Source organism: Oncorhynchus keta, chromosome 4 (genome assembly GCF_023373465.1).
Source record: "Oncorhynchus keta strain PuntledgeMale-10-30-2019 chromosome 4, Oket_V2, whole genome shotgun sequence".
NCBI classification, from domain to species: Eukaryota; Metazoa; Chordata; class Actinopteri; order Salmoniformes; family Salmonidae; genus Oncorhynchus; species Oncorhynchus keta.
Genome location: NC_068424.1, coordinates 51786391 through 51798442, shown reverse-complemented (window position 1 = coordinate 51798442; position 12052 = coordinate 51786391). Strand labels below are relative to the sequence as shown.

The following is a 12052-nucleotide window of genomic DNA, read 5'->3' as shown; positions in this document are numbered from 1 at the left end:
TTTACTATAAATAGCTTTTTCTCTGTACATGTTGAATATTACAATGTATAAATAAACAGTATTTATCATGTACTGTATGGACTGTACTGTACTATAATTTCATTATACATATTGATGTTCCTTCCATAACATTTGGTCACAGTTACATAAGTTGAAAGTGATGCAGATAGAATGAATCATTCTAGAACATTTTAGAACTGCCAATATGAGGATGGGGATTGCCTCAATGTATTGTTTTCCAGATTTTGCCATCTCAAAGAGAACGGTCGTGCAGATTTCCACGTCAGTGTTAGTCTCTCCGAACCTACTCTATAGCCATTTACTCTAAATCCTTTTCTAACACAGTACATCTCAAAGTAATTGTTGTATATGCTTATTCCATGTGTAATTCTGTGTTGTTGTTCGTGTCACACTGCTTTGCTTTATCTTGGCTAGGTCGCAGTTGTAAATACGAACTTGTTCTCAACTAGCTTACCTAGTTAAATAAAGGTGAAATATTATTATATATATTTTTTTAAATTTGAACAACTATTTTGTCATTGACATTTACATTTCTGTTCAGATTACAGTATATTTATCAAACCTGACTCATATATGAAAAGTACACCCACATGAATTATTGTTGTACAATGTTAAGCAGTTCCAGGTTACAAATCTAATGAGATCAAACCCATATTATATACATACCTTGTTCTTTCCTTTCACCAGTTCAGTTTGGTTGTTTATGCTCTCAATCCAGTTGTGTGAGTAGTTCCCTTTATCGTCCATTTGAACTGGGATTGGCTCAGTGTAAAGGGTGCACCTACAGGACAGAGGAAATCAGTGATTACTCAACTAGACGTAACGGCTGCAGGTTACCTAAAATATGAAATCAGTTTTGTAAATTAGTACAGAATATTGGACAGGAGACTGTTAGAGCAGGATGCTGTGTGGCCATGACATCATTTCCTGTATTTAATTAGTGGGAACCGGAAATGATACTATGGACCATCGATTGATACTATGGACCAGCGATAGATAATATGGACCAGCGATAGATAATATGGACCAGCGATAGATAATATGGACCAGCGATAGATAATATGGACCAGCGATAGATAATATGGACCAGCGATAGATAATATGGACCAGCGATAGATAATATGGACCAGCGATAGATAATATGGACCAGCGATAGATAATATGGACCAGCGATAGATAATATGGACCAGCGATAGATAATATGGACCATCGATTGATACTATGGACCAGCGATAGCTGTCCAAACGGTTTGACAATGTGTCACTTTAAAACGGCAGGAATTAAACCCTAAGAAGCTCTGACTAACACCATAGCTTTTGTATGGCCTTTTAGGGTGCAGTGAGCTACAGCCCAGTTAAAACAGACTGCCTGCTGAGGGGAACAATCAGGCTGATAAGGAGCGAGGCGGTCAGGATGAAACTGCAGTGTGACAGGAAGCCCCATGCTATGCTTTTTATTTATCCCTTATTTTACCAGGTAAATTGACTGAGAACACATTCTCATTTACAGAAACGACCTGGGGAATAGTTACAGTGGAGCGGAGGGGGAATAAATTAGATATCTGGAAGCTGGGGATGATTAGGTGGCCATGATGGTATGAGGGCCAGATTGGGAATTAGCCAGGATTAACACCCCTACAATAAGTGCCATGGGTTGTTTCGTGACCACACAGAGAGTCAGGACACCCGTTTAACATCGCATCCAAAAGACGGCATCCTACACAGGGCAATGTCCCCAATCACTGCCCTGGGGCATTGGGATATTATATATTTTTTAAGACCAGAGGAAAGAATGCCTCCTACTGGCCATTCAACACAACTCCCAGCAGCATCTGGTCTCCCATCCAGGGACTGACCATGACCAACCCTGCTTTCACCTCGACTAACCTGTACCACCACACATTGACTCGGTACCGGTACACCCTGTATAGAGCCTCATTATTGTTTTGTACTTTCTTGTGTCACTTTTTCAATTTTTTTTATTTTAAACTTGAGTTTATTTAGTAGATATTTTCTTAATTCTATTTCTTGAACTGCATTGTTGGTTAGGGGCGTTTAAGCAAGCATTTCACGGTAAGTTCTACACCTGTTGTATTCAGCGCATGTGACAAATAACATTTGATTTGATTAGCTTCAGAGGCAATTCAGCAGTGGGATGAAGTATGCTTCTGGCTATGCGTCACCTCGAACAGGAAACCCCCCCACTCTCTGGCCAGAGGAGATAAGCCTGTTCCCCAAACCTTATTGGGTCAACAAGGGACAGCTGATACCATCTTACCCTGCTGCTGATAAAGAAACCCACCCCCCTTCATCTCCCAATCACTCTTTCTTTAACTCCCAAATTATATCTGAGACGTTACGCTTCCCCAACCACAAGGGGACTGTGATATGTGATTTATACGAGGTCCCATCCTGAAATGATAAGTGGTCAATTTGCAGTGACAGGTTCTTGAAGTGGGTCTGAACTGTATAAAACAAACAGTTGGCTCAATCTGCCTCCAATCAGGCCGTGGCTGGCCTGGGCTGTTTCTCTGTCTGAAGCCACTCCCTCATTAGCTGTTGAAAAAACAAGCCCTTTTCAGCGTCAAACATTTATGAGCCACTGTTTCCATTGCCAGAGTTGATTATCTTTAGGGCTGCAGAAACGGGGCACTTTGACACAGCTTGACCCTCCGCCATTATTTCTGTCACAAATTTGGCATACCAAGAGAGGGTTTTTTAACCAATAATTATGGATAATTAACAGAAGCACTTGTCAAGTTAAAGCGCATGAAGTGTAACATAATTCAGGCCCTCCGTTGTGAGGCCATCCAGAGACGTGTTTTTCTCGCGGTGTTGGGTCCTGATAATCCCGCGGTAATGGCCCATTGTTTGCCTGATTTTACGCCTCAGAAAGGATCCCTGCTGTCACTGACTGTGTTCTGGCTGCTCTGGCTTTCAGGGAATGTTCATGTTGTTAAAGGTTCACGAGCAGGTCGACATACACGCCCACGTCACTCATACCACACGCTCTGTCCCGTTCAGCTCTATAAAAGCTTGGGGAGTCTGAGACTAATATATCCTCTCTCCCCGCCCACAGAGCCAACAGCCACAAATGAGTGGGGAATTCTCCGGGACTGCATTTCTTTGATAAATGACTGTATTTTGGGCCAGAGTCAATTAAAAGGATGCAGGCATGTTTATGGAGAAGGAGCCCCGGGCTTGCCCGGTGGTTCTGGACTCCAGACTCACACAGATGATCTGGTTTTGTGTCTGTCTTTGTATGTGTGTCTGTTGTTGTATGTGTGTCTGTCTTTGTATGCGTGTCGGTCTTTGTATGCGTGTCGGTCTTTGTATGTGCGTCTGTCCTTGTATGTGCGTCTGTCTGTCTGTTTGACTTTGTATGTGTGTCTGTCTGTCTGTCTTTGTATGTGCGTCTGTCGTTGTATGTGTGTCTGTCTTTGTATGCGTGTCGGTCTTTGTATGCGTGTCGGTCTTTGTATGTGCGTCTGTCCTTGTATGTGCGTCTGTCTGTCTGTCTGTCTTTGTATGTGCGTCTGTCTGTGTGTTTGTCTTTGTATGTGCGTCTGTCTGTCTGTTTGTCTTTGTACAGTGGGGCAAAAAAGTATTTAGTCAGCCACCAATTGTGCAAGTTGTCCCACTTAAAAAGATGAGAGAGGCCTGTAATTTTCATCATAGGTACACTTCAACTATGACAGACAAAATTAGAAAAGAAAATCCAGAAAATCACATTGTAGGAATTTTAATGAATTTATTTGCAAATTATGGTGGAAAATAAGTATTTGGTCAATGACAAAAGTTTATATCAATACTTTGTTATATACCTTTTGTTGGCAATGACAGAGGGCAAACATTTTCTGTAAGTCTTCACAAGGTTTTCACACACTGTTGCTGGTATTTTGTCCCATTCCTCCATGCAGATCTCCTCTAGAGCAGTGATGTTTTGGGGCTGTTGCTGGGCAACACGGACTTTCAACTCCCTCCAAAGATTTTCTATGGGGTTGAGATCTGGAGACTGTCTAGGCCACTCCAGGACCTTGAAATGCTTCTTACGAAGCCACTCCTTCGTTGCCCAGGTGGTGTGTTTGAGATCATTGTCATGCTGAAAGACCCAGCCACGTTTTATCTTCAATGCACTTGCTGATGGAAGGAGGTTTTCACTCAAAATCTCACGATACATGGGCCCATTCATTCTTTCCTTTACACGGATCAGTCGTCCTGGTCCCTTTGCAGAAAAACAGCCCCAAAGCACGTGTTTCCACCCCCATGCTTCACAATAGGTATGGTGTTCTTTGGATGCAACTCAGCATTCTTTGTCCTCCAAACACGACGAGTTGAGTTTTTACCAAAAAGTTATATTTTGGTTTCATCTGACCATATGACATTCTCCCAATCTTCTTCTGGATCATCCAAATGATCTCTAGCAAACTTCAGATGGGCCTGGACATGTACTGGCTTAAGCAGGGGGACACGTCTGGCAATGCAGGATTTGAGTCCCTGGCGGCGTAGTGTGTTACTGATGGTAGGCTTTGTTACTTTGGTCCCAGCTCTCTGCAGGTCATTCACTAGGTCCCCCGTGTGGTTCTGGGATTTTTGCTCATCATTCTTGTGATCATTTTGACCCTACGGGGTGAGATCTTGCGTGGAGCCCCAGATCGAGGGAGATTATCAGTGGTTTTGTATGTCTTCCTTTTCCTAATAATTGCTCCCACAGTTGATTTCTTGAAACCAAGCTGCTTAGCTATTGCAGATTCAGTCTTCCCAGCCTGGTGCAGGTCTACAATTTTGTTTCTGGTGTCCCTTGACAGCTCTTTGACAGGAGTTTGGAGTGTGACTGTTTAAGGTTGTGAACAGGTGTCTTTTATACTGATAACAAGTTCAAACAGGTGCCATTAATACAGGTAACGAGTGGAGGACAGAGGAGCCTCTTAAAGAAGAAGTTACAGGTCTGTGAGAGCCAGGTGACCAAATACTGTAGGTGACCAAATACTTATTTTCCACCATCATTTGCAAATAAATTCATAAAAAATCCTACAATGTGATTTTCTGGATTTTTTTTCTCATTTTGTCTGTCATAGTTGAAGTGTACCTATGATGAAAATTACAGGCCTCTCTCATCTTTTTAAGTGGGAGAACTTGCACAATTGGTGGTTGACTAAATACTTTTTTGCCCTACTGTCTGTCTGTCTGTCTGTCTGTCTGTCTGTCTGTCTGTCTGTCTGTCTGTCTGTCTGTCTTTGTATGTGTGTGTGTGTGTGTGTGTGTGTGTGTGTGTGTGTGTGTGTGTGTGTGTGTGTGTGTGTGTGTGTGTGTGTGTGTGTGTGTGTGTGTGTGTGTGTGTCTGTCTGACTGTACAGCTGTGACAGCTGAGCTCAGCGTCCAACAAACCTAAACACTCATCCAAAACATAACCAGGAGGTGCACTGGCTAAGACAAAGCTGGTCTGCTTTACCAATCACGTCTATTCATACTGGCCCGGGAGCGGACAATAAAACTCAAGGCAGTGTGGACAAGGCAGTGTTTCACCATACCTACAGAAATAACTAGAAATGCACAGTGACCCCTGGATGAGAAAACACACAACACTCCCTGTGACCTATCTCTGTTCTCTGCATGAAACTGGCCGTTTCTGTCATTCGAAACTGTAGTCAGATGGTCTTGGTGACTAAGTATCCTTTTGATCCACGGGCTGGGTGTTTGAGGAAAAAATATAGGACTTTCATCTCAGTTCTGGGTTTATTGCTTTGGATCTCGGAAGTTGTGCCTTGTGATTGTGCAAAGCCTTGACACTGTATCTTCCCAGGTCTGTGGTATTCTTATGGTTTACAGAAAAACAATGAAAGTACATTACCAATGAAGGAACATTGTGAAAGTGAAAAACAAGAAGTGAAGAATGCAGAATTGTGTTACTGGAAGCGTTAAGGTTAGAAGGCACTGATGCAGTAGGAGAATTCAAAGAAAATGGTCTTCACAGTTTAGTTAATGATTAGCCCCCCCCCCCACCCCCCACCCCCGGATAGACAGGCCAGGATGGTGTGTCGGTGACTCACTCTTTGTCGGTGGGGTCAGGGTGGCATGGTTGCCAGAGCCACGTGATGTCGGGCATGGGCACTCCAAAGGCGGTGCAGGTTAGCTGGTGCTGCTTGCCGAACATGTATGGTTGGACGTCTACCGAGGCCACCTCCTCTTCTGAGATCATAGGCCTCACTGAGACACAGACAAAGAGATCAGACACTGTTGCATTAACTGTTACACTCTACCTGGCTGTTGGAGGTCATAATGTCTTTATAAAGATAGAGGTCCGTCATCATGATGAATAACCATGAAAAAGGTGCCATCAACATCCAGTTGTCATCTAACCTCAGAGAGTGGGCTTTGAAGTGCTTGAAAATGTCTGAGTGATTGCATAGCCCTGATACCCTGTGGTTGTCCATCACATCAGGGTGTCACAGTGTCTCAGAGCCTGACCTCTACACTGCTTCCTCTGGGACAGATGTGGCCCTATGCCCAGGCCCCAGGTCAGTGGATCAGCAGTGTGGGAGAACACAGCAGTAATCAACACCAGACTGACTGGCGGACAGACACAGACAGACTGGATGCCACCTCCAGGAAAATGTTCACATCAGTTAATCATTGTCAACCAGTCAGTGTGTGTGTGTGTGTGTGTGTGTGTGTGTGTGTGTGTGTGTGTGTGTGTGTGTGTGTGTGTGTGTGTGTGTGTGTGTGTGTGTGTGTGTGTGTGTGTGTGTGTGTGTGTGTGTGTGTGTGTGTGTGTTTTGTTTGTATGCCTGCATGCATTGGTGAAGCTGAGGCTGAAGTTGTAACATGGTTTCTCTCAACAATGTCCTTAGTTCAAGTACCGGCTGCTGAATATTTGAGATCTGAAGCACTGAACTTCAAACGCTTGATGAACGATGTTTAAAATTGTTGCCTAACTGTTCCCAGGAATCTCTCTTGATTTCTCCTTCCATTGTTTTTGTCTGTGAGAGTGGGTCATTTTTTTTGCCATTCCAAACCCTTGAGCAATCGGGACAGCAAGTGTCCATAGATAACATTTATATGAGGGAGAGAGGGGGCTGATCTTTCCACTTTGGCATGGTAGGGGGATTCCTGGGTAATGTGCAGGGAATGGGATGGAAATACTTTGTTGTGCATTTTTTTGCCCCCCGTCGCCAGCTTGGAGTAGTATCTGAGTGGCACACGTGTTTCTCAACAGAGTTCTTAAGGGCAGGCAGATTGCACTCCCCGACTCTCCATCCAACACATGATCAAAGCTCAAGAACACAACACCGAGCGGCGATTTAAAAGGAGCGGCGATTTAAAAGGAGCTTTACCTCGGACTACCAGAGTGTAGCTGAGATTCCTGTAGAGGCCTTTCTCCTTGTTGCCCAGGGCGATGGTGAAGACCCCAGCATCCTTCTGCTTCACATCCTTGATGAGTAGGTTGTAGCCTGAAGACTCGTAACAAGTGGAGTTCTCGTTGATGGGGACGCCATCCTTATACCTGGGAACGAGATACACCAACATTTGCTTTAGAAGTTCACCTCATCATAATGTACTGATGTGAAAGTTGTGATGATAATTAGTGAGCACCTCTATATCCCCAATCAAATACTCACATGCTTCAGCTTAGTGCACATAGTCACAACAGAGCTATTATATTCATCAGGAGTTGACAATACACGCAGTGAAAAGTCCCAGCAGCTGAACTCAGTCTTACCATGCCATGGTGTCGGTTGGTGGCAGTGCATTGACCTTGGGTTCAAACATCAGCTTGTTTCTACCCTCTGTGTAGACTACTCTCCTGGCCCATTCATTCTTATAGGACACATTCAGGTATGGATGTTCTGAAATCACACAGGAGAAGACCAATGATGAAAGCATTAAAACGACTGTCGAAAAACAACAGTATAAATGTACTATCAATGAGGTCACACAATGAATGGCCAAGATGACCCTTACAATGGAGTTATGTCTGTCTCTGCCTTAGCTCAGTGAGACCTTGCCTTCTCGCAGTACCAGTTCCTAAAACACTGACCCACCGTAGATGGTGACCTTGGCTGAGGCGTGCTTCTTTTTCCCCATCTCAGCGTTCCCTATCTCCGCCGTGCACCTGTACATGCCCCTGTCGTCCATGGTGATGTTGGACAAGGTGATGGCTTTGTACATCCTGGTGATCAAAGCCGGATTCTCTCTGATCTTATTGACGGTGGGGTTCCGATTGACCTGGGGACGCAAAGTCATTCATCAACAACCCTGAAACATTGACCAGTAATTGACCAATCTTAAAAGATGTTGAATGACTAAGAACTTACCATCCTCTTTGGGTACTCCCATTGGAAGTTGATCCTTCCGTTGAAGGTGGTCTCTGCAGAGCAGTTGAGGACCAGAGTATCTCCCACTAACAGCTTGATACGTTCAGGGTTGATCTTTACGTTCCTCAGGAAGTTAGCTATGCAAGCAGAGTTAGAAGGGAAGACACAGTGAAAATGAATCAACATCCTCAGTAATTCCTCTGTCTCTCGTAGCCCTTTCCTGCAGTCACATGACCGAGTGGCTTCATGGGTGGAATGTTACTAATATTTTTCATAATTAATAAACATTGTTTAAAGAAACCCTCCGACGATCTGATGTTTCTATGTGAAACGGTTTTGTTATATTTCAGTCTTCCGTAATGTATACTACCGTTCAAAAGTTTGGGGTCACTTAGAAATGTCCTTGTTTTTTAAAGAAAAGCACATTTTTTGCCAATTAACATAACATCAAATTGTTCTGAAATACAGTGTAGACATTGTTCATGTTGTAAATGACTATTGTAGCTGGAAACGGCAGATTTTTTTTATAGAATATCTACATAGGTGTAATAGAGGCCCATTATCAGCAACCATCACTCCTGTGTTCCAATGGCACATTGTGTTAGCTAATCCAAGTTTATCATTTTAAAAGGCTAATTGATCATTAGAAAACCCTTTTGCAATTATGTTAGCACAGCTGAAAACTGTTGTCTTGATTAAAGAAGCAATACAACTGGCCTTCCTTAGACTAGTTGAGTATCTGGAGCATCAGCATTTGTGGGTTCGATTCCAGGGTCAAAATGGCCAGAAACAAAAACCTTTCTTCTGAATCTTCTCAGTGTATTCTTGTTCTGAGAAATGAAGGCTATTCCTGTCACGGTTCATAAATCCACTGCCTCTCTCTTTCTCTTTCTCTTTCTCTTTCTCTCTCTCTCTCTCTCTCTCTCTCTCTCTCTCTCTCTCTCTCTCTCTCTCTCTCTCTCTCTCTCTCTCTCTCTCTCTCTCTCTCTCTCTCTCTCTCTCTCTCTCTCTCTCTCTCTCTCTCTCTCTCTCTCTCCCGTGTTTGTGTGGGCGTGGTTCCCAATCTCGGCCTGATTGTCTGCGCCAGCTGGAACCACTTATCTTCCCTTTATATGTTCTGTAACCAGTGTTTCTAGTTGTCAGATCGTTGTTACTTCCCTGAGGTTGTGTCGTGTGTCTGTGCTCTTCTCTCGCCGCCCTTGTGTGGATTATCTGCTGTGCTCCTTCCTACCCATCCGGACACACTCCCTGGATTTCTCAGCACGCTATCATTGGAAGATGCGCCTAGTCCCTGGGTCGGATTCCGTCTGAGTACAGTCTGTCTGTCCTGTTGCTGTTGTAAACTGTATCCATTAAACCATCGTTGCTTGCATCTTGCATCCGCCTCTGTATTGTCACAGAACGATCTGACCATACCATGGATGCAGCGAGTTCAACGAGTCTGACCGAATTCATTTCCCGCAGTATCACGAGAATGGATCAACAAGAGGAGAACATCTCCAGCACAGATCGGGCAGTACAAGCCCTTGCGACGCAGGTATCCCAGCTGATCCAACAATTACAACATCTGAGGGGTTCCGCTGCGCCACCTACACCGGCAGTTCAACCCGCCCCGCCAGAGCCGGATTCCCAGCTAGAGCCACGGCTACCGACACCAGAGGGTTATTCAGGTGATCCTGACTATTGCAGAGCCTTTCTTACGAGATGTTCCATGCATTTCTCGTTGCAGCCACGGACCTTCAACCGTGAACAGTCTAAGGTAGTATTCATACTCACACTGCTATCAGGCAAAGCGGCTCTTTGGGGAACGGCGGTGTGGGCGAACCAGGACCCATGCTGCACCTCTTTCCAGACACTCTCCGAGGAGATGAGAAGGGTCTTCGATCGGGCCGTGGCGGGTAGGGAGGCGGCCAGACTACTCGCTGACCTTCGCCAAGGAGACCGTTCAGTATCGGAATACTCCATCCAATTCCGCACTCTGGCCGCAGAGTGTCAGTGGAACGAGGAGGCGCAGTGGGACATGTTCCTGCATGGGCTGGAGGACCGGATCCAGAAGGAGATTTATGTTCTGGACCTTCCCAGGAGTTTAAATGGACTAGTGGAACTAGCCTTGAGGGTCGACGCTCGTCTGAGTCGTATTGGCCGCCGAGCATGCCCTAACAGACCGTATAACGACACGGAGGGCGGGCATGCCAGCGGCGGGAACACGGCCAGTTCAGCCTCCGCTCACGAACCCATGCAGCTGGGAGAGCTCGCCCTCCCGGGAAGAGAGGGAGAGGCGGAGATCCCAAGGACTCTGTCTCTACTGTGGTAGAGCGGGCCACTTTATCCACTCCTGCCCGGTAAAAGATCAGGCCCGGTAGTAAACATGAGGCTACTATCGGGTGGTGTCACCACAGAGAAGACCTCATCATCTACTCTCCTCCCGGTAAGACTAAGATGGGCCACCCACACGCACGACACCCAAGCCTTACTGGACTCAGGAGCAGAGGGTAATTTCATGGACTTCAAGCTCGCTCACAAACTCCAGATTCCTATCACCTCACTCACGCACAAGATATCCGTCAACGCTCTCAATGGTCAAGAACTCCCCAACATTTCTCACACCACTGAACCTATCACACTCATCACTTCTGGCAATCACACTGAGACACTATCATTTCTACTCATGGACTCACCCCTTGCACCATTAGTTCTCGGCCACCCTTGGCTCACCCAACACAACCCCAGAGTTGACTGGGGTCATAACTCTATATCCATGTGGAGTAACAAGTGTCTTGAGTCCTGTTTAGTGTCTGCCTGTTCGTCTGTGTCTGATTCTGTGTTTCTAGAGGAGGCAGTGGATTTGTCTAACGTGCCCGTTGAATACCTCGACCTGAAGGAGGTGTTCAGTAAGTCCCGTGCTGCTTCTCTTCCTCCGCATCGTCCCTATGACTGTGCAATAGAATTATTGCCAGGTGAGTCTCCGCCTAAAGGCAAGTTATATTCACTCTCTGTTCCTGAGAGGGAGGCTATGGAGAGATACATCTCTGATTCTCTGGCATCTGGATTCATTCGTCCTTCCTCTTCTCCAGCGGGGCGGGGTTCTTCTTTGTGGGAAAGAAGGACGGATCTCTGCGTCCTTGCGTTGATTACCGTGGGTTGAATAACATCACAGTGAAGAATACCTATCCCTTACCGTTGATGTCCTCAGCCTTTGAAAGGTTACAGGGAGCATCCGTGTTCACTAAGTTGGATTTACGTAATGCATATCATTTGGTTCGCATAAGGGGGGACGAATGGAAGACCGCGTTTAACACCCCCAGAGGGCACTTCGAATATTTGGTCATGCCTTTTGGGCTATCCAACTCCCCAGCGGTTTTCCAGGCACTCGTCAATGACGTGCTGAGAGATATGATTGATCAGTTCATATATGTTTACCTGGATGACATACTGATTTTTCTTCTTCTCTCCAGAAACACGTTCAGCACGTCACGAGTGCTTCAGAGGTTGTTGGAGAATGGACTTTTTGTCAAGACGGAGAAATGCATTTTTCATGCACAATCCGTTCCATTCCTAGGTTACATCGTCTCGACTGAAGGTATTCGCATGGATCCTGACAAGGTTAAGGCTGTGGTGGATTGGCCAAGCCCAGATTCCCGTAAGGCCCTACAGAGGTTTCTGGGATTCGCCAATTTCTACCGGCGTTTCGTTCGCAACTTTAGTCAGATAGTCGCT

At 45.4% G+C, this 12052-nt stretch overlaps 1 protein-coding gene across 1 annotated transcript in view; it reads right to left on the bottom strand.

The window, feature by feature from the left end:
• LOC118377338 (vascular endothelial growth factor receptor kdr-like) overlaps positions 1-12052 on the bottom strand; it is an 85335-nt gene that overhangs the window by 45566 nt on the left and 27717 nt on the right. Inside the window, exons 6-11 of the mRNA XM_052509445.1 lie at positions 8336-8472; positions 8063-8246; positions 7741-7867; positions 7355-7524; positions 6071-6227; positions 688-802 (exon numbers count right to left, since the gene is read on the bottom strand). Coding sequence (XP_052365405.1) covers positions 688-802; positions 6071-6227; positions 7355-7524; positions 7741-7867; positions 8063-8246; positions 8336-8472 — 890 coding nt within the window. The remainder of the gene's footprint in view (positions 1-687; positions 803-6070; positions 6228-7354; positions 7525-7740; positions 7868-8062; positions 8247-8335; positions 8473-12052) is intronic.